This window comes from Branchiostoma belcheri, unplaced genomic scaffold (assembly GCF_001625305.1).
Source record: "Branchiostoma belcheri isolate BF01 breed outbred unplaced genomic scaffold, Haploidv18h27 scaffold17, whole genome shotgun sequence".
Taxonomy (NCBI): domain Eukaryota; kingdom Metazoa; phylum Chordata; class Leptocardii; order Amphioxiformes; family Branchiostomatidae; genus Branchiostoma; species Branchiostoma belcheri.
The window spans coordinates 3,623,022-3,648,588 of NW_017803157.1; the positions used below are offsets into that span (position 1 = coordinate 3,623,022).

At 41.4% G+C, this 25,567-nt stretch overlaps 3 protein-coding genes and 1 long non-coding RNA gene across 6 annotated transcripts in view; 3 read left to right on the forward strand and 1 right to left on the reverse strand.

Annotated features, from left to right (window-relative positions):
• Window positions 1–2,293: 2,293 nt before the first annotated feature.
• Window positions 2,294–3,902, forward strand: LOC109466774. The gene is made up of 3 exons (XR_002140039.1): window positions 2,294–2,347; window positions 2,742–2,803; window positions 3,837–3,902. It is a non-coding gene; the product is annotated as an uncharacterized LOC109466774 (long non-coding RNA).
• A 111-nt stretch (window positions 3,903–4,013) lies between these two features.
• LOC109466630 (chitinase-like protein PB1E7.04c) lies at window positions 4,014–9,056 on the forward strand. Its single transcript, XM_019764359.1, has 5 exons — window positions 4,014–4,025; window positions 4,262–4,533; window positions 4,763–5,382; window positions 5,807–6,378; window positions 8,910–9,056. Exons 1-5 carry the CDS (start codon window positions 4,014–4,016, stop codon window positions 9,030–9,032), a joined length of 1,599 nt encoding a protein of 532 aa, XP_019619918.1. The 3' UTR covers window positions 9,033–9,056.
• A 133-nt stretch (window positions 9,057–9,189) lies between these two features.
• LOC109466773 overlaps window positions 9,190–25,567 on the reverse strand; it is a 33,017-nt gene continuing 16,639 nt past the window's right edge. The window contains exons 1-5 of one of the 3 annotated variants that reach the window (XM_019764600.1): window positions 25,231–25,455; window positions 14,489–15,190; window positions 13,989–14,095; window positions 13,701–13,813; window positions 9,190–13,277 (exon numbers count right to left, since the gene is read on the reverse strand). In XM_019764600.1, the coding sequence (XP_019620159.1) occupies window positions 9,211–13,277; window positions 13,701–13,813; window positions 13,989–14,095; window positions 14,489–15,181 (4,980 nt within the window). In that variant the 5' untranslated portion in view covers window positions 15,182–15,190; window positions 25,231–25,455 and the 3' untranslated portion in view covers window positions 9,190–9,210. Of the gene's footprint in view, window positions 13,278–13,700; window positions 13,814–13,988; window positions 14,096–14,488; window positions 15,191–17,497; window positions 21,743–22,061; window positions 22,175–22,356; window positions 22,467–22,855; window positions 23,555–25,230; window positions 25,458–25,567 lie in introns of those variants that run through there. The other 2 variants (XM_019764601.1, XM_019764602.1) reach the window with 2 other exon arrangements.
• Window positions 16,343–25,567, forward strand: part of LOC109466631 (thyroid receptor-interacting protein 11-like) — a 31,355-nt gene continuing 22,130 nt past the window's right edge. Inside the window, exons 1-2 of the mRNA XM_019764360.1 lie at window positions 16,343–16,350; window positions 16,924–16,948. Coding sequence (XP_019619919.1) covers window positions 16,343–16,350; window positions 16,924–16,948 — 33 coding nt within the window. The remainder of the gene's footprint in view (window positions 16,351–16,923; window positions 16,949–25,567) is intronic.

A 25,567-nucleotide genomic window follows, 5' to 3' on the forward strand; every position in this document is an offset into this window, starting at 1 on the left:
ACCAACACAGATGAGCTCTCATGGTAATGTTAAGAGTTATTATGATGTCAATACGACTCTCTTTTAAGATTTATCAAATATTTCATAAATGTAAGAATCACAAAATATATGACTATAAACTTAAATTTCCACCAACCATCTCTTAGTCCCATTTTCTTGGGTTAACCGTAAGCCTTCTGTAAAGTTTCTTCAAAGTTGGCTCGATATCAAGACCTCTAACTGCAACAGCTGTACTTCCTCAGGGAACTTTAAACTTCTGGCAGGATCCACCCAGCCATGTTTTCCCCAAGTTTGTTTCGTCTCCTTGAGGACATTTAATCAGATCCTGCTGTTGGGTGGTGGGTTGGCAGGGCTTGAAATCATTTTTTTCTGAAAACCTGCACTGGTGAAGCCTCTAGTGCAACAAAATGTACTCTCTAGCGGACCATGCATTTCCATGGGTATGTTATCTCTCCATTTGGCCAAGTTCTATTCTTTCCAGCTGTCTCCCGAAGCCTGGTAGAGGCCAGCACTGGTGCAGGCAACATTGAAAATTACCTGCACCAGTCAAATTTTACCACTTAGAATTCAGGAAGCATGGATCATACTAAAAACTGTTCAGAAACCACTGCCGTTATGATTATAATTTATACTTCATTGGTACATGGACCAGGTTAGGTACAGGTAGACATCAGAAATACCTGCACATCTCCAATTTTACCTGCACTAATCTGCATATACCCAGTACATGGACCAGTACAGGTTAGGTACAGGTAGACATCATAGAAATACATGCACAGCCCCAATGTTACCTGCACTAAGGTCCATATATATGCACCTTATATTTCGAGCCCTGGTGGCAACTTGTTGTTGAACATGTGTAAATGCCAAAGGGCTGAGTGTGTCTTTCCAATGCCTTGTCTCATAAAACTACAGGCTGGAATTTTTCTGGGTGGGGTAAAGGGATGGTGCTTCACTGGTTGTAGGGTCATGTTCCTGGACCAAGGGTTGAGGGTTTGAGTCCCAACTAGTGTTACTCACATTGCTGGAGTACCGTTGGAAAGGGTTGCAGTCCTTAGGCTGGAATTTTATTTGGTAGGTCAAACTTATATAAGCTGGGTTGAAACAGAGGTGATTCTTTGGTTGTTGGGCCTGTTTCTGGACCCACAGGTCAAGAGTTTGAGTCTCATTAAGCGTTTTTATGGTTGTTTGACCTGTTTCTGGACCAAAAGGTTGAGGGTTCAAATCTCAGCATTGCTTGCCTTACTTGAAAACTGTTGCTAAGGGTTGCAGTCCTTAGACTAGAATTTTATTTGGTAGGTCACACTTAAGGGGACATATTAGGGGTGGTTCGTTGTTTTTTGGACCTGTAGTTCTGGATCTGGAGGTCGAGGGTTTGAATCCCAGCCAGTTTTGCTAACCTCACTTGGATCATAACAGCTGGAAAGGGTTGCATGCTGTCTTTATGGAAGGATGTCGTAAGGCTAGCTCCGATTCAATTTTTTATTGAGCTTGGTAAAAACAACTGTTACAGTTACTGTTGTTTAGTAGAATTTTTGTGGTAACTTGTTGGAGTTTATGCCATCCATTACAACTTTAATTTTGAAGCATAGATTGGATTCAGACACTTTTACTTTGGTTTTCTCTCATTTTAAAGTGAGTCAGAGACATAAACAGATTTATAAGCTAAGTTTGATCCTATTTTTATTGAACTGGGTAAAAGCATCTGTTACAGGAGAATTTTTGTGTTAACTTGAGGGGGATTGTGACATCTATTGCAACTTTGATAGTGAGTGTGAGTGAGTGGGTAGATTGGATTGAGGTACTTTAGCTTGCTCTCATTTCGTAGTGAGTCAGAGACATAAACAGATTTGTCTGACAATTTTGGGGCTGTGCCAGACCAGATTTTAAACTCGGGCAGTTTTCTTGGAAGTTACGACAAAAGATGTACACCTAAAGATTACTACTTTTCTAGTAGTTAGAAGAAATCAGCCTTGCAACTTTGAGTAACTCTCTGCAACCTTAGACGAACGGAAGATGTACTATAGACCTTCCCACTTAAAGTTCTTCTCATAAATTTTGGTGTGTGGGTGGAAGGGCGTTGCAGAACAGTGTTACAAGTCTGAGTTGATATCTTCCATATGCGAGTCACTGTGGATGATGTTTTTATGAAAGGCCAGCATTTCTCTACATGTACTTGATTTGAGAAAATATTGTCTGTAAGAAGTCATACAGAATTATTTACTATCTTACAAAAATGTATTTGTATGACACAACGGAATGGGGTAAATGTAACCTGAATTATTTTTCTTACAGACTCATCCAGCTGGTGCACAGAAGACTGCCAGTTCACCAAAGAAGCCAGGGGGTAAGTTAACTATTTTTCTGCCTAGCATTCTCAAAACTTTAATGGTGTACACACCAATTCTTCTGCAACAGCGGTCCATGATATAGTGCACTATAAATAAGGGACAAAAGGGTGTCAAGGGTCCAGGTTTGAGTTCACATTTCTCGTAATCTGCTGTAAAATGATATGGAACTACTAACGGGCTACTAACGTGGCTAAAAATTGTCAATTCAGGACCCCTTAGCTTATGGTTAAAGTTAAGTTCCAAGTAGTAACACTTTCCCTGCTCCCAAACTCTTCAGCTAACATATATTTTGTTTATGTTCTATTTACATCTCTTAGTAGGGAGGAGGTTAAGACCAAAGCATGTAATGAATAATGATACTTAATGCCTTTCTTTTTTGCTGTCCCACAGAAGGAGGTCGTCCCATCCAAGTACTTCTGGAACAGCAGGCCAAACAACAGGCATCCATCAAGGTCAGTTCAAGGTCATTGTCTTGTCAGTACAAGATCATTGAAGTAGTATTCTAGCCATTTGATGGAATTTTGCCTCACATGACAAAAATTTGCCCAATCTGTCATCTTTGATGAACAAATATTGGCGTACAAAGATATGGAAAGACATGTCATTTAACTAAGCTCGAAGTTTACTGGCAAAATTTGCCCCTCAAAATGCAGAATGTAGCATTTCAGAGGGTAGAGATTTCCAGCTCTTCACATGATGTTATGTCAAACAAAATTGAGATGACAGAAAAAAATTCAGGCTTGCTAGAATGCTGCTCAGTGTACACATACATTTCACATTGGGAACAGGCTAGCACTATAGTAAGTGTAAAATACACACTTTTAACTTCAGGTCAAGGAGTCACAGTAGACACCTTAAATCCATTTACCCTTAACAATTAGCAATCTACAAAATACACACTTTAAAGTGCACTTGGAGATGCTTGAAGGGGTTACAAAAATAGATTTAAGATCTTCAGGAGTTAAGGTCACAACAAGTGGTTACAGGTCACAGGGCAAGGTTCCATGTCATAGGTCACATTCAGAGAAAGTGTTCTGTGCCTTTGTAACGACCCACTTATGTGTAGAGCTATGAGTGCCTCCAAGGACCCTTTTTTTAAAGAAGTAGAGTTGCAGGGAAATGTTTTTTTTAGATTAAAGATTAAATTTTTGAGGTTCTACACAACTGAAGACAGTAATAACATCAGTGAGGTTGCATTTGTTTGAATTCAGTAAGTTATGAAATAATTTTTCTGATTTCTTTTAATTTTGAGGATAGTCTATTCAATAAGGAACGAGGGCTGTACAGACAGAGCATTAGCCTAGGTAAACAAGTCTTGCCTGGAAGTAGACTCTTTAAACAAGGTACAGTGTCTCTAAGGAGGATTTTATACTGTTGACACATGTTGCTAGGTTTGATAAAAACTTTAAGCCAAGTGTTCCTTAATCTCACACATTTATTACATCTGTGGCTTTACTAACTTTCTTTATTTCTGTGATGTTGTAGCTCCTGCAGGAACAGCTGAAGTCACTGGAGAGTTTCAAACAGGAGGCTTTACAGAGTTTCACTCAGGTACAACATTGTGTTCATACTTTGCTATCACATGGTACAAAATATGTATAATTTATTGCAGCAATGGTGCCGTTCTTGCTAATACCAGTTTGTACATCCAGCAGGCATACGATGCATAAGAAAGTATGTGTAATATTAATGTGTATATATCTTATACTATAAAAAAGAAGCATTGGTACTGTGAAAGAAGAAGCCATGTGACGTGCCTTTTCACTGAGTCAGTCAACTTAAAGGAAGACCAGAGTGACTGATCAAATTAAAGCTCTCAGGTGAGAGAACTCTGTGTTGTATCAAAAGTTTTAACTTAAAAAAATTGTTACAGTTACTGTATTTTAATCTGTACATGTCTGTTTGTCCAGTCCCCCAACAGTAGTGTTGCCTCCCTGTCCAAACAACTGGACCCCGGCCTGCTCAAGTCCACCACAACCCTGTCCTCGTCCAACTTCTCCCCCATCAGGAGCCCAAATTCCAGCCTTGTCGGTTCTCCCCAGTCCAGAAGCCGCGACCGTTCACCTCAGAGAACCTCCAACACAAACCTGTCTCAGTCTTCACCAGGACTGAGTAGCAACAACAGGAGTCTACAGCCAAGTCCTTCAAATGGGAGAAGTTACGACAACGCCTCAAACTCAAGGTAATAATAACAGTAAGATAGTAATTACTAATAATATATAATAGTCTTTTCGCACTGGATAAAGATTTTAATAAGCAAACGTTTCAGTTGTTGATCCGACACCTCAGTACTAGTGAATGTTTACAAAGGAATTTTCGGAACAAGAAACAAAGTTTAAGTTCCGAAAATTCTCTCAGTTCTACGGTAAGCACTGTTCAGTTTGTAAGATGATTGGGTTTTTCTACCACAGGTCACCGCATCAAGGTCAGCAGAGAAGTCAGAACGAGGGAGTGAAAGAGAGGAGTGCTAGTGATGTTTCGAGTAGAAGCACGGTGAGTGGTTCCTCCCTGCACAGCAGTGTGAGTGGAGTGAGCAGACTGACTTGCTCTACAGACGTAGACACAGCGGTTTTAAACGCGGGGAAAACCTTAGACCACTCCATGCTGGCGTCTCAGCATAAACCCAGCCCGCAGAAGTCTCTTGCAGAAGAGATTCGGGAAAGTCTCACACCTGGAGGAGGGACTTTAGATGCTAACCAAATGAGTGGCGCATCGGGAACATACCTAACGAGAGATTTACTCCAAACTTTTAACCAGGGATTGGCCCAGAACAGGGCAAAGCCACTATCTGTACGTACTGGCTCGCTGGAGCAAGTTCGAGCGGGAAATGCGCTTGATTCGCCGAGTTCGGTATCCGACAAGCGGACAAGCGACAGCGGGATGTTGAGTCGCGAAGGTACCATGGGGACGATGACCCCGCAAAGCTCCACTTCGGAACTCAGTGTGAAGTCGCAACGAGAGTGGCCGCCATCGACCAACGGGAAAGCGGGCAGCCACGATGAAGACTTGACTTTCTCGGCAGACGAGTTTGGTAAGAAAGGTTATATAAAATACATGCCTGAGGGTTAATTGCAAATACATAATACAAACAACATGTTTGAAAAAGAAGATACAAAGAAATAAGAAACTATGTGATACTACATTCTACGACATACGTGGTACTAATTTTGTTGGGTTTGGGTTTCACTTCTTCTTTTAAGGAAGTGGGAGATGAATTTACCCACTTCTTCTGTAATATGTGGATTCTTTGATTTTAGTAGTAAAATTCCCTGAGCTATGATGGTGAGGAGTAAAATTGTTTTCACCTGATGAGGGAAGGTAAGGGTGCCTTTTGGACACAATGGTAAATTATTGGTTTCTGATATCATTATAAGATGAACAATTAGATGTGAAATGATATTCGTCTTCTTCCACTGCATTTGAGGAACAACGTTTACACATTCTCTCCGACACAGGTAAGAAGCTAGAGGCTGCCCTGAAGGCAACACCCCTTAACTCCACGTTTAATCTGCATGATGAGAGCTCTTACGATCACACTCAGGACAGACAGAAGTCGTCTTCTTTAACAAACATCCGCGTGAAATCTTTACCAAACGGAGATTCGGGATTTTCGAGCTCAACTGCGCTGTGTAAAAACGGACCTTCCAGCAGTTCTGACGGAAATCTTTACCTCAACCCTGATTCTGGCTACCCGTACCAGAACGGGCCAAAACTCGGTAACTTCGCCAACATTTCGGGCGTGCTGAACTCTTCGTTACTATCCGAAGGAGTTATATTCCGTGCGGAGGACCTCCAAGACCCGGAACTGACCAAACTTCCGGATTTTTCGCTCTCAACACCGACCCCAGGGTCACCTTCGAACCCTAGGATGCAGTCTACCCCGGTCCCGACGCGCATGCCGTCTCCCATGAGCCTCCTGAGCTTCATGACCAGCATGGAACAGGGTGGAGGGGATGAGCTGTTGTCTCTGCTAGAGATGATTGGCCAACAGAGCGAGAAGCTCAGAACAGAGCTGGAGGAAGCACAGGTGGGTGTTACTAGGACGGAAGTATTGTTTTTGGTCGTGTCAAATTGATAGTTCGTTTGTGTCGATTCTCCCTGAGATCTGTGGAATTGAGTCAGGACAGAGCTGGAGGAAGCACAGGTGGGTTTTGTTTCATCTTAATTACATTCAGGACAGAAGCATTGTTTTTGGTCATGTTATTTGATTGTTTGTGTTGAGTCTGCACTGCATGAGACCTGGGGAATTGAGTCCTTTGAAGTTAGGTTTCACAGGAGTGATCTAAAATCTATGATTTCTTGTTCATTAGAAGTATCATATACAAATGTACTAGTATATGTAACCAATTCTTGTTTCACTACCTCACACCAACACTTCAAACAACAGGTGGCTGACAAAGTAAAATTTATTAACCACATTGAATTAAACAGTTCAGTTGACAATATATTATGAGATTTACCTTCTTTGAATTCTTATCACAAGACAATATATAAGATTTACCTACTTCCTATACAGCGCTAGGAACTAGGACAGTTTTAGCTGTAATCAGGGTGGGTGGCTCCAAACTAGCAATCTTCTAGAAATCTTTCATGTACATGTACCTTGCTTGCAGCTGTCATTCTCTGCCAGCTTTTGCTTTGGCCACACCAATCTAATTTCTCAGAAACTGCTATATACTACAATACTACAGCCTTTTTTCTTGATGTCCTTTTGCTAAAATTTTACATAATATATGTCAGAGAATCAACAAATTAAATTGTTGTGGCCTTATACTTGAAGATGTTGAACTGCAGTATTTCTAACAGCCATGCTCCTGCTTCCTTCCTCTTTCTCTACCTCCTATAGACTCTCTTCAGCTGGTTTAAGCTCTTCTGGACTGTACATGTAAGTCTTTCTCTGCTCTGCCTGACTTATAGACTTGCTGTGCTGTGCTTTAATAGCTGTGCTTTAATAGCTGTGCTTTAATAGCTATGCACAAGATATCATACTTCACATGGGAACTTATTAACTTATTAAAGCCATCTGGAATTTATTAACAATTTAAGATCCTTATCACTAATTACATACACCGTACATGTTTATTGCACATTTGAACTGAAGATTGTTAAAGCATTACCAACCCAATGAATACATACATATTGGTTCCTATGTTGACTATAGGTACTTTGATATCATCATTGCACAAAAATTGTACATAATATTATATTACTAGACATTCAGACAGCACCTTTTTACATTAACTGTAAATTCAACCTGAGATACCATTCTGTCTCTCTCTTCTCTTTATTTCTCTTTGTTTCGATACCCTTTAGCCAAAAGGCTAATCTTCTGAGGGTTCATTTGAGAAAAACATGTAACAACTAGAGTTCCACGATCTCATACCTTCGCCAAATGATGTTAGCCTTTATGAATAAGAAATATACTAATCACCCTGATTATGCAAATAGGATCCTCAATTGCATGAATTATATCAGTCTGTTGATCATATTCTCCACCAAAAGACAGTCTTATCTTAACAAAGAATGCCATTTTCTCATAAATTATGCAAATGTGGTCCTTATTTGAATAAGTTATGTTTAATTATGTTCACCTTCACTTAACTTTCAAACACCACAAGTATGAAATTCCAGGCAGTTACCACTACGCAATTATAACATTTTCTCATTAATTATGCAAATTAAGTCTTCATTTGCATAATCAATATTTGCCTGTGTTTCTCTCGTTCTTAATAACATATGTTACAAGCTTGAACTTCCTATCATGGAATGCAGCTGATTTATAGAATTTCCTCATTAATTATGCAAATTACATCAATATTCGCATAATTGTAATATCATTATGTCAACCATCACTTAAGCTACCTACATGCCAAAAATCACGATGATCCATCAATCAGTTCTTGAGTTATCCTCTTTTAAACATTTGTCCTTTAAACCCCCCTGCAGTTCTAGAGCAAGCCGCTAGGGGGCCTAAACTCACGTCACTTCTTCCACAGCACAAGAGCTACCTACCATCCAAATTTCATTACCATAGCATGTCTGGATCTTGAGATATCAAAACCGGAAGTTCAGCTGCAGTACCATAACAAGCCGCTAGGGGGTCCAAAATCTAATCATTTTGAGGTCTCATCAAGACCTACCCATCTACCAAGTATCAAGACAATCCATCAAGGCCTTCTCAAGTTATCGTGTTGACAGACACACACACACACACACACACACATACACGAACGCCCCTGAAAACATAACCTTCTTGGCGAAGGTAATAACATAGTTAAAACACACTACACACATATACAAAAGGAGATTTACACTATATACATTATGAAGGTAGTACACATAATCTAAAAACTAATCACAAAAATTTTACTGGTTGAACATTTGGCGGATAACTTTGACTGTCTTTTGCTTCAGAACATTTTCAAGCAGTCTGGGTATACATTTTTGTAGCATTATGACATAATGCTCTTATCAACAGATAAGAATCCTTAACTTAAGCAGTCAAATGGTTTATGCAGATGTGATAGCTTCTTATTTTGTTAACTTTGACCATTCCAGGTGCGAGAAGCGCAGCTGTTAGATGAGATAGAGGAGCTTCAGGCGCAGCAGGTGTCGCAGCCGCAAGAGGAACCTGTTGACAGCCGCGTGCTGGCTAAACTCTCACAGGTGAGAACACTTTGACATCATGTATACTGGTACACATATGTGTGCTTCAGAGTTAGGGTTAGGGCTGGGGTTGGGGCCTACAAAAATATTTGCACCCACAGAAGAAAAATTGGGTGCACAGCTCCAAATTTGGGTGCACTAAGTTGCACATGCACCCAGTATTTTGAGCCCTGTAATGTGTTTCTAATGCTTTTTATGCTATTTTGCAAAGTGACTGAAATAGAATGATGGAAGCCTTAAGCTGGTTTTCTGCCAGGTTCCTTTCAATTTTTTTTATCAATGGATGGTTTTGGTCCTGAGGAAAGATTTGCTTTGCCATAACCAAAGCTTCTAGGAAAGTTCTGTTAGCTGCTCTGAAATCACAGAGTTTGTACAAAGTTGTCCCAAGGTTGTTTAGTGATGTGGCTATGGCAGGATGTGGTGTACCATAACCATGAATTTCCCTTTGCATCTTTAGTACCTCTTCATAGCAAGCGATTGCTTTCCTGTAATCACCCAGAGCATCCCAGGATGCACCCAGGTTGTTCAGTGATGTGGCAATGTGAGAATGTGCTTTGGTCTCACCATAGATACTTCTGGACATTTTAAGTGCCTGTTCATGGTAGCTGATTGCTTTCCTGTAATCACCCAGATGTTGCCAGGCTGTCCCCAGGTTGCTAAGTGATGTGGCTATGGCAGGATGTGGTGTACTCTGACCATAGATGTCCCTTCTCATCTGCAATGCCTCTTCATAGTAGCTGACTGCTCTTCTGTAATCACCCAGGTCACCCCAGGATGCACCCAGGTTGTTCAGTAATCCGGCAATGTGAGGATGTGATTTGGTCTCACCATAGATACTTCTGAGCATCTTAAGTGCCTGTTCATGGAAGCTGATTGCTTTCCTGTAATCAGCCAGACTGTGCCAGGCTGACCCCATGTTGACAAGTGTTATGGCAATTTCAGGATGTGGTGTACTCTGACCATAGATGTCCCTTCTCATCTGTAGTGCCTCTTTATAGTAGCTGACTGCTCTTCTGTAATCACCCAGAGCACCCCAGGCTCTACCCAGGTTGTTCAGTGATGTGGCAATGTCAGGATGTGCTTTTGTCTCACCATAGATACTTCTGGACATTCTAAGTGCCTGTTCATGGTATATAATTGCTTTCCTGTAATAATCTAGTTTTTGCCAGGTTGTCCCCAGATTGCCGAGTGATGTGGCAATGTAAGGATGTGCTTTATTTTGACCATAGATATTTCTAAACATTTTCAGCGCCTGTTCATGGTACATGATTGCTTTCCTGTCATCACCCAGACTGTGCCAGGCTGTCCCCAGGCTGCCAAGTGATATGGCTATGTCAGGATGTGGTGTAGTCTGACCATAGATGTCCCTTCTCATCTGTAATGCCTCTTCATAGTAGCTGACTGCTCTTCTGTAATCACCCAGATCACTCCAGGATGCACCCAGGTTGCTCAGTGATGTGGCAATGTGAGGATGTGCTTTTGTCTCACCATAGATACTTCTGGACATTTTAAGTGCCTGTTCATGGAAGCTGATTGCTTTCCTGTAATCACCCAGACTGTGCCAGGCTAACCCCAGGTTGTTAAGTGACATGGCTATGTCAGGATGTTCTGTACTCTGACCATAGATGTCCCTTCTCATCTGTAATGACTCTTCATAGTAGCTGACTGCTCTCCTGTAATCACCCAGATTATCCCAGGATAAACCCAGGTTGTTCAGTGATGTGGCAATGTGAGGATGTGATTTGGTCTCACCATAGATACTCCTGAACATCTTAAGTGCCTGTTCATGGAAGCTGATTGCTTTCCTGTAATCACCCAGCCTGCACCAGGCTGACCCCAGGTTGGCAAGTGATATGGCTATGTCAGGATGTGGTGTACTCTGACCATAGATGTCCCTTTTCATCTGTAATGCCTCTTCATAGTAGCTGATTGCTTTCCTGTAATCACCCAGAGCATCCCAGGCTTGACCCAGGTTGTTCAGTAATGTGGCAATGTGAGGATGTGCTTTGGTCTCACCATAGATACTTCTGGACATTTTAATTGCCTGTTCATGGTATATAATTGATTTCCTATAATCACCCAGTTTGTGCCAGGTTGCCCCAATGTTGCCAAGTGATATGGCTATGTCAGGATGTGGTGTACTCTGACCATAGATGTCCCTTCTCATCTGTAATGCCTCTTCATAGTAGCTGACTGCTCTTCTGTATTCACCCAGATCACCCCAGGATCCACCCAGGTTGCCCAGTAATGTGGCAATCTGAGGATGTGCTTTGGTCTCACCATAGATACCTCTGAACATTTTAAGTGCCTGTTCATCGAAGCCTATTGCTTTCCTGTAATCACCCAGACTGTGCCAGGCAAGCCCCAGGTTGCCAAGGGATTTGGCTATGGCAGGATGTTCTGTACTCTGACCATAGATATTTCTGTACATCTGCAGTGCCTGTTCATTGTAGGTGATTGCTTTCCTCTGATCTCCCAGGCTGGACCAGGCTGTGCCCAGGTTGTTCAGTATGGCTGTATTGTCAATGATTAAATGTGCTGTACTCTGCCCATTGGTTTTTCCATGCATTGTTAGTGCCTGTTCATAGTAGCTGATAGCTTTGTGGTGATCACCCACCTCAAGGTTAGCAAGTCCAATATCACAAAGCAGCAGAATCATCTCCTTAGTGTCGGTTCCATCAGCTGTCTTAAGAGCCTCATGGTAGTATCTGAGAGCCAGTCTATATTTACATAACTCACGGTACATCAGTCCTTGTACTCTTGGAGAATTATCATACAAATCAGAGAAAGGCTGTTGGCATGGGTTCTTTTCAGACCATTTAGTCAAAACAGATTTAAGAGGAACTGCTGTATGATAGTATCTGAAAAGCTGTCTTTCATTCGGTAGATGAAAAACTGGCTTCAGTTCATTTGTCTGTTGATCTAGCACTGTTTCCATTGAGGCCATGGCTGACAAGTTTTCCTTCTGTCCACCATTTGCGATGTATGTTCTGAGCCTGAGTTCTGCTGAGATGCTGGTAAGCACTGTCAGGTGGTGTGCATTGTTGGGACTGATCACTTGTTTGCTTTCCATCTCTTCTATCATCTTCCAAACTGTGGTAGGTCTAATATGTGACGACAGGGCCAAGCAATCAATCGCTATAGCTGGGAAGCGATAGAGTTTTTTCTTGACATCAATCAACCTTGCTGTGACTGTTTCCTTACCATTATCCGATAGTTTTTTGATGTTCTCCCTCTGTATCTCCTCTGCCAGTTGTTGAGACATTCTACCCCCATCAGCTTGCATTATCTTCCTTGTGATAGCCATATATGTTTCGATCAAACCCTGGTCCCCTGCTATCAGGCATGGGTTTCTCAAGATTATGGCAAGGTGATATCCTTCCTTCAGATACAAGGTGGCATCCGTTTGTAGTTTTGAAGCCATGTTGTTTGGGGTGCAGATGAGTTGACTGGTTCCTTGCCTGCCCAGTGGAGTCTTGCTTGCCTTTGGCATGGAGCCATCAAATGCAAACCCACGAGGTGTTACAGAGTCATAGTACCAGTTGTCAAGTGAATTCTCCGAGTAGAAGTCATTTAGCGATTTTATTCCCAGTGCTGGGAGAATGGTTTCTCCCAGGTTGACCATCTTGAGGTGTAGATAGTGGGTGAGGTTGTAGAAATGCACAAGACATTCTTCCCTTTCTTCTTCTACCAAGATGGCAGACTCCAGGTCTGAGTATGGAGTTACCAGTCCCGTGGCCTGTGAACCCAAACCTATCAGGGCATACTTACAGGGAAGGGGACCCATTAACCCAATACACTCTTCTACAAGCAGGCTGATGAACTCCTTCCTTTCTTGTGCAATTTTGTCAAACAACTGCCTGACAGCCTGAGCTCGTTTTGCCTCTATCTCTTTGACACGTGGGTCACTCTCATCATGTACATAGGGATCCAGCTGCTGGTCAATGGTTTCCATCTCCAGCTTGATCTGGTCCCGCATCTCCTTTAGCTGTTTCTTATGTCTATCTGTGTTGACTAGACTCTTAATATCACAATGAATGTTTAAAACATATTTGAGAAATGACTTCTCTACCACTGTAACAGCTCTTTCTATGTTACTATTGAGGACTTGATCCTCTGACCTGGCTATTGCTGCATGGTAGAGTGCTGCTGCTTTGACAAAGTCTCCCCCGTCTCCTGTCTGCTGACCTCGCTTACTGTAGACATCCCCCAACTTGCACAGGGGCTCCACCTCTCTCTGGTACTGCTGGGCTGTGGGGTCTGAAAAAAAAAATCAATGTTGGACATATTACTCATTAGAGTAACAATACAGTAAGTCAATAACCTGGAATGTCTTGATGTTACATGTAAGTCATATTCTTGCTAAGTGAAAATGGAATTTGCCAAAAAGCAGTTACTCAAGCAACTGGATATGATTTTGAAAACGTCAGACGTTTCAGCTAGTATCCACTAGCTTTCGTCAGGAAAATGGAATTTCTTAAAATTTAGAAGACTTTTTTGGCTCAGTCTAAGTCAAACCTTTGATCAGTGTGTTTCTCTACATAGTCACAAATTTGAATATTATGTCATGTTAACTTCCAGAATGCTCAGAAGCTTTTAAGTTGTCTAATTAGATATGGTAGGAGTTCGGGATTCAATGTTCCAAGCTTGGTGAAGTTCTATTGTAACTGAGTATTCCTGTACCTGGCATGTGTACTGTCTTGAGTGCAGCTGCAAAGTGCTCCTCTGCTGAGTCCAGGTCTTCCTTGTCAAGGGATGATTCCCCTTTCTTCATGTGGTCTTTGTACTGCAGCTGACTGAAAAGAAAAGACAGAATTACGTATTACGTGTAAGTGGGTTATTGCGAGATGACAAAGTACATGTATTATCACTATCATTGTCATAATGCTAACTTTTCAAAGGTAAAGCTCAACAGTTACGTACTCAATTCTTTAGTAAGGCACAGTACATGTAAGTGTAAGTTATTCCCACCTCTGTATATCAGTACAGGTCTGTGTAACATTAGGTCTTGTCATGTTCCCAAACTGGTGTCCCAGGGATGGTCTCTTTTCTCTTGGTCTTGATTTGCTTAGAGTTGGCTGCTGCAACAAGATTACACATTACACATTATTAATAATACATATTACACATTAATGTCATCCCCATACTCTTTTATATGGTGTTTTACAAATTTTGCCTTTTTGCCAGTTAATTTTTACTAAAACACATTCCTATATATGTTAACAGGAGTCTAAATGCCTCCTGCTGCAAAATTGCAACATGATGTAATCCAACACTAGTTACTATGGTGATAGATGTCTGGTTCGGGTCATTGACCTTATTGGTTTGGAGAAGAGGAAGAAGAGGAAGAAGAAACTGAGCAAAAACAATATTTTTTCCTTCAGTAAACATAAAAATATATAATACATGTGATGTCATTAACTACTAGAAGTATCCATACAAGTGACAAGGAAACTTTACTAGCTTCTCACCTTTCTTACTGCTTCCCTGATCTTCTCTGCATAACTGATGCGATGACGTAGGGTTAGTTTTGTCTCAGGATCCTCACATCTTGTCAGGGCCTTGTTGTACATGGCAGCTGCCTTGGAGAACTGGGACGTATCCGAGGTTTTCTTGCCTTTCTCAAGGTAGAAATCTCCGAGAGATTTTAAAATCTCAAGCTCTAAGAATACATCACTATTTTCTATTGCTGTCACTAATGCTTCTGTGTAAGTGTCCTCAACAGATTTCCACAGTTTACCAACTCTGTCTAATTTGTGACAAATCTCTGCCACCCTTAAGACATTGCTGTCAGAAATGTCTGGAGACAATCTCTGATACTGTGGAGTGTACCCCTGCAGCAGTTGTCTGGAGAGTTTCTCCATGTAGTCAATACGGTGTTGCAGGGTTTGACACATGTCTGGCTCTTTCTTGCAGCGCAGTAAGGCAGCAGCATACAGGGCAGCAGCCTTGTCAAACTCTTCTGAATCTTTACTGAGCTTGCCTTTCTGAAGATGCAGGTCTCCAAGACTTTTCAGGACTTCTACCTCCATGAAGTGATCCATGCAAAGAATGGCTTCTCTCAGTGCCTGCCCATAGCCATGGTCTTGGCTGTGGTGACTCTTGAGGCACAACTCTAAATTTTGTAATTTGGCTGCCAGGCTGGTCATATTGTTGTCAGACATTTTTGTGTTCTGTAATGACAATGAATATATGTATAGTGTAAGGTTCTCGATTGTGAATGTGTATGGACAGGAGTTATAATAGTCATAAATAGCAGAGTAACTATATTACAATTATATATTATCTGAGTCCTCACAATATCTAGTCCACCCTTGAAGTCAAGAGTTACACATACAAGCACTTTTATAGAAATACATTCTTTCAGTGTTCTGCAATATTGCAGAATGCCACAAATTTTATTCTGTAATTTGGCAATGCTTTCTGCAAATACACACTTGTAAGACTGGACCTAAACCCATGGCATATAAAATTGCATATGCATGTTGCCAAACATTTTAAATGCAATTTGAAATGCTAGTATATTAGATTTTGGTAGTAAACCCAAAGCTCTTTAACAATATTATACCAATACGAAAACTCCTAGCCTGATTTGCCAGTCTGCAATGTTGCAATATTTTCTTCTGCAATATTGAAAAAGTCTCTGCAAAATGCAGACTGCAGGTGGGTATTTCTAACACTGAAGCATGCATAAACCCCTGTAGCCTCTGTAACTTGTCAAGTTGAACAGACTTGTCTACATAAATCTCACCTGGGTGTCTGTGACTCCACAGCTGTGAACCTGCCTGTTTCTAGGGACTTGCTTCTTTCTCACTGTTTCATCAGAGTTTTGGGTTTAATTCCTCTGACTCAGATGGGACTTTTCCTGTAAAAGTGCCGGGACTTTCCATGTTGTCATACCTAAGTCAGTAGTTAGTCCCGTGACAATGTAAACTGTGACTAAGTATACATATAATAGATGACTTATAAGTTAATACCTTATGTTGACACGTTTGGTCACTTGGCCTACCCACGACTCCAGATTACTGGTGGTCTCTCTGATTCTATGTCTTGAACATAGTGAGGTCGTGTGGCGTAGCGGTAGCATCTTCGGCTTGGAACTAAGAGGTCCTGGGTTCGAACCCCACCTTGTCACGATCTTGTGCCCTTGGGAAAGGCACTTTACACTACTTTCCTCACTTCACTCAGGTGTGAATGAGTACCTAACTTTGCTTAGGGACGTCCTCGGATAGGACATTAAATGGAGGTCCCGTGTTTGAGGAGAGCCACACCTCAAGCACGTTAAAGATCCCCCCGTACCACACCTTTCGAAAAAGAGTAGGGGCATGCCCTGGTGTGTGATGGTTCAAATACTTATCTGATTATTCACTACGGACTACAGGAAGATTAGTGTGAAATTCACACTAATGGAGATCCTCAACAAACTAACTAACTAACAGACAATGCATCCTGGTAGGACTTGTGTCCCTTTTCATGACCATTTTCCTATAAAAAGGGATATCTTTAAATGTAAACATGACTTTTAATTTGTTAGCTTTCTATACAATTTCGTTAATAATATATTCCTTTTATGTAAAGCAGACTAAGAATATGGCCTCATTACTTCTACATAGAATCAGATTTTGAAAAACATCGTGATCATGTATCAGACAAATTGAAATCTGACTGGAGTTCTGCATCTCACCGATATATGTAGCTGATGTAGGTGTCACTTTTGCAAGGAGAACACAATACCAAATGTGGCTGAGTTTTCGGAACTATGATCATGTATATTTTAGCTGTGACATACATGTATATGTGTGTGCTTCAGAGTTAGGGTTAGGGCTGGGGTGGGGATGGGGTTGGAATGAAGGTTATTAGAGGCTGAGATACCAGAGTTGCAGCCACAAGAGGAGTAAGATGACAGCCGCGTGCTGGCTAAACTCTCACAGGTGAGAACACTATATGAATTCGAGGGGATTCATTCCTCAGCTAACCGACATCTCGCACACGCAGTCATCCCTCAGTAAGACATCTGGAGCCGCATAGTTCCCGTTTAAAACTTTTATTCAGCCTGTCACACTATGTGAGAACACTATGATCATGTCAAAGAGACTCTTTTTACACAACCAAGTCTTTTATTCAGCTGACGTTTCGGTGACCGTCTGTCACCTTCCTCGGGGCAATTCTGACTGGTTCACATTGCACTGCAGCACAGTTGCCACTGCTATAGATGCATTCTCAAATGTACAATATTTACATATCTACATGTATACACATATGCGTGATTACAGGGAAATGTATCCACAATGCTGTCTAGAATCTATGATCATGTATATGTCACTGTGACATACATGTGTGCTTCAGAGTTAGGGTTAGGGCTGGGGTTGGGGGTTGGGTTGGAATGAAGCTTAGAGGCTGAGATACCAGCAATACAGCTGCAGGAGAACAGTCAAGAACCATTCACCACCTGGTCATGTACATTGTATTTTGGGAGAGAGAGAACGGTTTATTCAAAAATAAAAGCCTTCGCAGCACCAGTGCTGAATTGCGTTTTTTGTCAAGAGAAGTCACAAACATGTCCTTCAAATATCGTCAGGACTTTCACATTATACATTATAGATTACACATTTCTAGTGTGTATTTTACATGCAGGGCAGGCATACACTCACTGACAGGTCTTTTGCCTCATCATGTGAATCTATACATTATGATATTTTCCTCTACTGCCAATAAGTTATTAGACATACAGTCCCGTATTTACAACATTGTTCTCTAACAATGATTATCCATCTTAATGTTAAGTCCAGTTTTTTGTTTATAATCTGTTGTTCCTCTTCTTTGAGTTTCTAATGCTTTTTATGCTATATAGCAACGTGACTGAAATAGAATGATGGAATTTTTTTATCTAACATATCAGGGACTTTCTCATCAGTTACCCATAGATGCCTTACGCTGGTTTTCTGCCAGGTTCCTTTCAATTCCTTTAATCATTGGATGGTTTTGGTCCTGGGGAAAAGTTTGCTTTGCCATAGCCAAAGCTTCTAGGAAAGTTCTGTTAGCTGCTCTGAAATCACAGAGTTTGTACAAAGTTGCCCCCAGGTTGTTTAGTGACATGGCAATTTCAGGATGTGCTGCACCATAACCATGGATTTCCCTTTGCATCTTTAGTACCTGTTTATAGCAGGCGATTGCTTTCCTGCAATCACCCAGAGCACCCCAGGCTCCACCCAGGTTGTTCAGTATTGTGGCAATGTGAGGATGTGCTTTGGTCTCACCATAGATACTTCTGGACATTTTAAGTGCCTGTTCATGGTACCTGATTGCTTTCCTGTAATCACCCAGATGGTGCCAGGCTGTCCCCAGGTTGCTAAGTGATGTGGGTATGTGAGGATGTGGTGTACTCAGACCATAGATGTCCCTTCTCATCTGTAATGCCTCTTCATAGTAGCGGACTGCTCTTCTGTATTCACCCAGATCTTTCCAGGATACACCCAGGTTACTCAGTAATGTGGCAATGTGAGGATGTGCTTTTGTCTCACCATAGATACTTCTGGACATTTTAAGTGCCTGATCATTGTAGCTGATTGCTTTCCTGTAATCACCCAGATGTTGCCAGGCTGACCCCAGGTTGGCAAGTGACATGGCTATGTCAGGATGTGGTGTGCTCTGACCATAGATGTCCCTTTTCATCTGTAATGCCTCTTCATAGTAGATGACTGCTCTTCTGTATTCACCCAGAGCACCCCAGGCTCCACCCAGGTTGTTCAGTATTGTGGCAATGTGAGGATGTGCTTTGGTCTCACCATAGATACTTCTGGACATTTTAAGTGCCTGTTCATAGAAGCTGATTGCTTTCCTGTAATCACCCAGTTCGTGCAAGGCTAATCCCAGGTTGTCAAGTGATCCAGCTATGTCAGGATGTGGTGTACTCTGACCATAGATGTCCCTGTTCATCTGTAATGCCTTTTCATAGTAGCTGACTGCTCTTCTATATTCACCCAGATCACACCAGGATAAACCCAGGTTGTTCAGTGATGTGGCAATCTGAGGATGTGATTTGGTCTCACCATAGATGCTTCTGGACATTTTAAGTGCCTGTTCATGGAAGCTGATTGCTTTCCTGTAATCAGCCAGATGTTGCCAGGCTACCCCCATGTTGCTAAGTGATATGGCTATGTCAGGATGTGGTGTACTCTGACCATAGATGTCCCTTCTCATCTGTAATGACTCTTCATAGTAGCTGACTGCTCTTCTGTAATCACCCAGACTTTTCCAGACTGACCCCAGGTTGTTGAGTGATGTGGCTATGGCAGGATGTGGTGTACTGTGACCATAGATGTCCCTTTCCATCTGTAATGCCTCTTCATAGTAGCTGACTGCTCTCCTGTATTCACCCAGATCACACCAGGATCCACCCAGGTTGTTTAGTAATGTGGCAATCTGAGGATGTGCTTTAGTCTCACCATAGATACCTCTGGACATTTTAAGTGCCTGTTTATGGTATATAATTGCTTTCCTGTAATCACCCAGACTGTGCCAGGCTAACCCCAGGCTGTTAAGTGATATGGCTATGGCAGGATGTGGTGTACTCTGACCATAGATGTCCCTTTTCATCTGTAATGCCTCTTCATAGTAGCTGACTGCTCTCCTGTATTCACCCAGAGCACCCCAGGATGCACCCAGGTTGCTTAGTAATGTGGCAATCTGAGGATGTGCTTTGGTCTCACCATAGATACTCCTGTACACTTTAAGTGATTGTTCATGGAAGCTGATTGCTTTCCTGTATTTTCCCAGACTGTCCCAGGCTGACCCCAGGTTGCTAAGTGACATGGCAATGTCAGGATGTTGTGTACTCTGCCCATAGATACTTCTTCTCATCTGCAGTGCCTCTTCATAGTAACTGATTGCTTTCCTCTGATCTCCCAGGCTAGACCAGGCTACACCCAGGCTGTTCAGTATGGTTGCATTGAGTAGATGTGCTGTACTCCGCCCATTGGTTTTTCCATGCATTGTTATAATTAGTGCCTGTTCATAGTAGCTGATAGCTTTATGGTGATCACCCACCTCAAAATTAGCATATCCAATATCACAAAGCAGCAGCATAATCTCCTTAGTGTCGGTTCCATCAGCTGCCTTAAGAGCCTCGTGGTAGTGTCTGAGAGCCAGTCTATATTTACATAACTCACAGTACATCTGTCCTTGTATTCTTGGAGAATTATCATACAAATCAGGGAAAGGCTGTAGGCATGGGTTCTTTTCAGACCATTTAGACAAAACATATTTAAGAGGAACTGCTGTATGATAGTATCTGAAAAGCTGTCTTTCATTCGGTAGATGAAAAACTGGCTTCAGTTCATTTGTTTGCACTTCTTTGGTTAGTAGGGATGATTCCTGTTGATCTACATGTAGTATTGTTTCCATCAAGGCCATAGCTGACAAGTTTTCCTTCTGTCCACCATTTGCAATGTATGTTCTGAGCCTGAGTTCTGCTGAGATGCTGGTAAGCACTGTCAGGTGGTGTGCGTTGTTGGGACTGATCACTTGTTTGTTTTCCATCTCTTCTATCATCTTCCAAACTGTGGTAGGTTTGATATGTGATGACAGGGCCAAGCAATCAATTGCTATAGCTGGGAAGCGATAGAGTTTTTTCTTGACATCAATCAACCTTGCTGTGACTGTTCCCTCATCACTGTCCAATAGTTTTCTGATGTTCTCCCTCTGTATCTCCTGTGCCAGTTGTTGAGACATTTTACCCCCATCAGCTTGCATTATCTTCCTTGTGATAGCCATGTAGGTTTCGATCAGACCCTGGTCCCCTGCTATCAGGCATGGGTTTCTCAAGATTATGGCAAGGTGATATCCTTTATTCAGATACAAGGTGGCATCCGTTTGTAGTTTTGAAGCCATGTTGTTTGGGGTGCAGATGAGTTGACTGGTTCCTTGCCTGCCCAGTGGAGTCTTGCTCGCCTTTGGCATGGAGCCATCAAATGCAAACCCACGTGGTGTTACAGAGTCATAGTACCAGTTGTCAAGTGAATTCTCAGAGTAGAAGTCATTGAGAGATTTTATTCCCAGTGCTGGGAGAATGGTTTCTCCCAGGTTGACCACCTTGAGGTGTAGATAGTGGGTGAGGTTGCAGAAATACACAAGACATTCTTCCCTTTCTTCTTCTACCAAGATGGCAGACTCCAGGTCTGAGTATGGAGTTACCAGTCCTGTGGCCTGTGAACCCAAACCTATCAGGGCATACTTACAGAAAGGGGGACCCATTAACCCAATACACTCTTCTACAAGCAGGCTGATGAACTCCTTCCTTTCTTGTGCAATTTTGTCAAACAACTGCCTGACAGCCTGAGCTCGTTTTGCCTCTATCTCGTTGACACGTGGGTCACTCTCATCCAGTACATAGGGATCCAGCTGCTGGTCAATGGTTTCCATCTCCAGCTTGATCTGGTCCCGCATCTCCTTCAGCTGTTTCTTATGTCTATCTGTGTTGACTAGACTCTTAATATCACAATGAATGTTTAAAACATATTTGAGAAATGACTTCTCTACCTCTGTAACAGCTCTTTCTATGTTACCATTGATGACTTGATCCTCTGACCTGGCTATTGCTGCATGGTAGAGTGCTGCTGCTTTGACAAAGTCTCCCCCGTCTCCTGTCTTCTGACCTCGCTTACTGTAGACATCCCCCAACTTGCACAGGGGCTCCACCTCTCTCTGGTACTGCTGGGCTGTGGGGTCTGAAAAGAAAACCCTCGGCGTTGGACATATTACCTGTTAGAGTAACATTTTCTTGATTTTAAATATATTCTTGCTAGGGGAAAATGCAATCTCTTAAAATTTAGAAGACTTTTTTTGGCTCAGTCTGACAACTGTTGGTACCTTTGTTCAGTGCGTTACTTTACACTGTCACAAATTTGAAAGCATATGTACTACATGTCATGTTAACTTCCATAATGCTCAGAAGCTTTTAAGTCCTCTACTTAGATATGGTATAGGAGTCTGGGATTCAATGTTCCAAGCATGGTGAAGTTCTATTGTAACTGAGTATTCCTGTACCTGGCATGTGTACTGTCTTGAGTGCAGCTGCAAAGTGCTCCTCTGCTGAGTCCAGGTCTGCCTTGTCAAGGGATGATTCACCTTCCTTCATGTGGTCTTTGTACTGCAGCTGACTGAAAAGAAAAGACAGAATTACATTTGTACGTATTATGTGTAAGTGGGTTATTGCGAGATGACAAAGTACATGTATTATCACTATCATTGTCATAATGCTAACTTTTCAAAGATAAAGCTCAACAGTTACGTACTCAATTATTAGTAAGGCACAGTACATGTAAGTGTAAGGTGTCCTCACCTCTGTATATCAGTACGGGTCTGTGTAACATCAGGTCTTGTCATGTTCCCAAACTGGTGTCCCGAGGATGGTCTCTTTTCTCTTGGTCTTGATTTGCTTAGAGTTGGCTGCTGCAACAAGATTACACATTACACATTATTAATAATACATATTACACATTAATGTCATCCCCATACTCTTTTATATGGTGTTTTACAAATTTTGCCTTTTTGCCAGTTAATTTTTACTAAAACACATTCCTATATATGTTAACAGGAGTCTAAATACCTCCTGCTGCAAAATTGCAACATGATGTAACCCAACACTAGTTACCATGGTGATAGATGTCTGGTTCGGGTCATTGACCTTATTTGTTTGGAGAAAAAGAGGAAGAAGAAACTGAGCAAAAACAATATGATTTCCTTCAGCAAACATAATTATAATACACAATGTACATGTGATGTCATTAACTATTAGAAGTATCCATACAAGTGACAAGGAAACTTTACTAGCTTCTCACCTTTCTTACTGCTTCCCTGATCTTCTCTCCATAACTGATGCGATGACGTAGGGTTAGTTTTGTCTCAGGATCCTCACATCTTGTCAGGGCCTTGTTGTACATGGCAGCTGCCTTGGAGAACTGGGATGCATCAGAGGTTTTCTTGCCTTTCTCAAGGTAGAAATCTCCGAGAGATTTTAAGACCTCAAGCTCTAAGAATACATCACTATTTTCTATAGCAGTCACTAATGCTTCTGTGTAAGTGTCCTCGACAGATTTCCACAGTTTACCAACTCTGTCTAACTTGTGACAAATCTCTGCCACCCTTAAGACATTGCTGTCAGAAATGTGTAGAGACAATCTCTGATACTGTGGAGTGTACCCCTGCAGCAGTTGTCTGGAGAGTTTCTCCATGTAGTCAATACGATGTTGCAGGGTTTGACCCATGTCTGGCTCTTTGCAGCGCAGTAAGGCAGCAGCATACAGGGCAGCAGCCTTGTCAAACTCTTCTGAATCTTTACTGAGCTTGCCTTTCTGAAGATGCAGGTCTCCAAGACTTTTCAGGACTTCTACCTCCATGATGTTATCCATGCAAAGAATGGCTTCTCTCAGTGCCTGCCCATAGCCATGGTCTTGGCTGTGGTGACTCTTGAGGCACAACTCTAAATTTTGTAATTTGGCTGCCAGGCTGGTCATATCGTTGTCAGACATTTTTGTGTTCTGTAATAACAATGACATAAAACATAAGTCCACACCAATTTAATTTGTTGTTTCTCTAATTTTTTCCAAAAAAATTATGAAGCGACAGGGCAGAAAAAACAACAACAAAAACAGGCCAAGGCACCCCATGATAGCCGGAACTGTTACAATATGAGCCATGAAGTCAACATACCAGGCTGGTTTATAATTAAAACAATAGATTTTGAACTTTAAATGGAACAAAGTTGTTTCCTGTAATCACCCAAAATGACTTTCTTCAACTGTTGGGGCCAAAATATGTCTTTCATTGAGCATTTTGCAGTTGATTTAGAACCTAAAAATTTTTTTTTTGCAAATCAGAAAAAAATGGACAGGGCGAATCTGAGAAACAACAAATTAAATTGGTGTGGCCTAAACATAAAAGAGTGGACCAGTTTAAGCATAGCCGAAGCCATAAGAGTGGCAGAGGACAGGGTTAAATGGTAAAGAATTAGGTATCCACGTCAAGGTGCCCCAACGACCCTCAACGTGGGATAGGTGAGGTGAATAACAATGAATATATAGCGTATGGTTTTCCATTGTGAATATGTGTATGGACAGGAGTATATAGTCATAAATTTCAGAGTAACGATATTACAATGTAATAGAGTTGTTTGTTGCAAATTCATGCCCGAGGGCTAATTGCATACAGACATTGACAAGAAAAATGTGGTGATACGTTATTCTTTATTGACACAACAAAAAAGTACAGAGACTTTTGTATGGTCTTCTACAACTTAACTAAAGATCTAACAAAGCTACATACATGTGTGGATAACGTCATCTTACGTACAGAGTATATGTATGATGTAACAATAAGAAAGGTTAACTATTCTCTAACATATGGTCTCTAAGATCGAAACATTCTTTAATGTATTTTCCTATTTGAACACTGTATTGGTTATCTCCCCTGAGAATGAAGTTGAATTTATCTATAGCATCTAACGTATTGAAATCAATTGAACAAGCGGAAAGAAAGGTGAACAGCAATAGGCGCTTATCATTGTATAGTGTACAATCCATTATAAAATGGTGCTCATAAGACTAATTGCTAACTTGAAGTTCTATACGTGTACGATACACTTATGAAACCTACTATCTCTACTTAAATCTAATAACGTTGGTATACATACAGGATTATGTAGGAATGTCTGAATATGTCTGAATATGAGAATGTAGGAATATCTGTCAGTGAGTCCTCATAATGCACCCTTGTACTCAAGACTTACACATACAAGAACATTTGTAGAAAATTACATTTTTTCACTGCTATGCAATATTGCAGAATGTCACAATTTTGTTCTGCCATTTGGAAATTCTTTCTGCAAATACACACTTACATGTATAAGACTGGACCTAAACCCATGGCATATAAAATTGCATGTTGGCAAACATTTTGAATGCAATTTAAAATGCTAGTATATTAGAGTCAGTAGTAAACACAAAGCTCTTTAAAAATATTATACCAATACCAAAACTCCTAGCCTGATTTGCCAGTCTGCAATGTTGCAAGTTGCTTAATTTTTCTTCTGCAATATTGAAAGAGTCAAAAGTCAAACTGCAGACTTCAGGTGGGTATTTCTAACACTGAAGCATTTGTAAACCCCTGTAGCCTCTGTAACTTGTCAAGCTGAACAGACTTCCATGAACAGACTCACCTGTATGTCTGTGACTCCACAGCTGTGAACCTGCCTGGGTCTAGGGACTTGCTTCTTTCTCACCGTGTCAGCAGAGTTTTGGGTTTTTCCTCTGACTGAGGGGGGACTTTTCCTGTAGAACAGCTGTGACTTTCCATGTTGTCATACCTAAGTCAGCAGTTAGTCCCGTGACAATGTAAACTGTGACTAAGTATACATATAATAGATGACTTATAAGTTAGTACCTCATGTTGACATGTTTGGTCACTTGACCTACCGACAAATCCATATTACTGGGGTCTGGCAGATTCTATGTCTTGAACAGACAATGCATTCTGGGCAGGACTAATGTGTTCCT

What these genes read in the sequence shown, in the direction of transcription:
- LOC109466630 (XM_019764359.1), top strand. An exon ending in TTTCTCGGCAGACGAGTTTG is followed by an intron (nt 5,383 to 5,806) that starts GTAAGAAAGGTT and finishes TCTCCGACACAG; the next exon opens with GTAAGAAGCTAGAGGCTGCC. An exon ending in CAGAGCTGGAGGAAGCACAG is followed by an intron (nt 6,379 to 8,909) that starts GTGGGTGTTACT and finishes TGACCATTCCAG; the next exon opens with GTGCGAGAAGCGCAGCTGTT.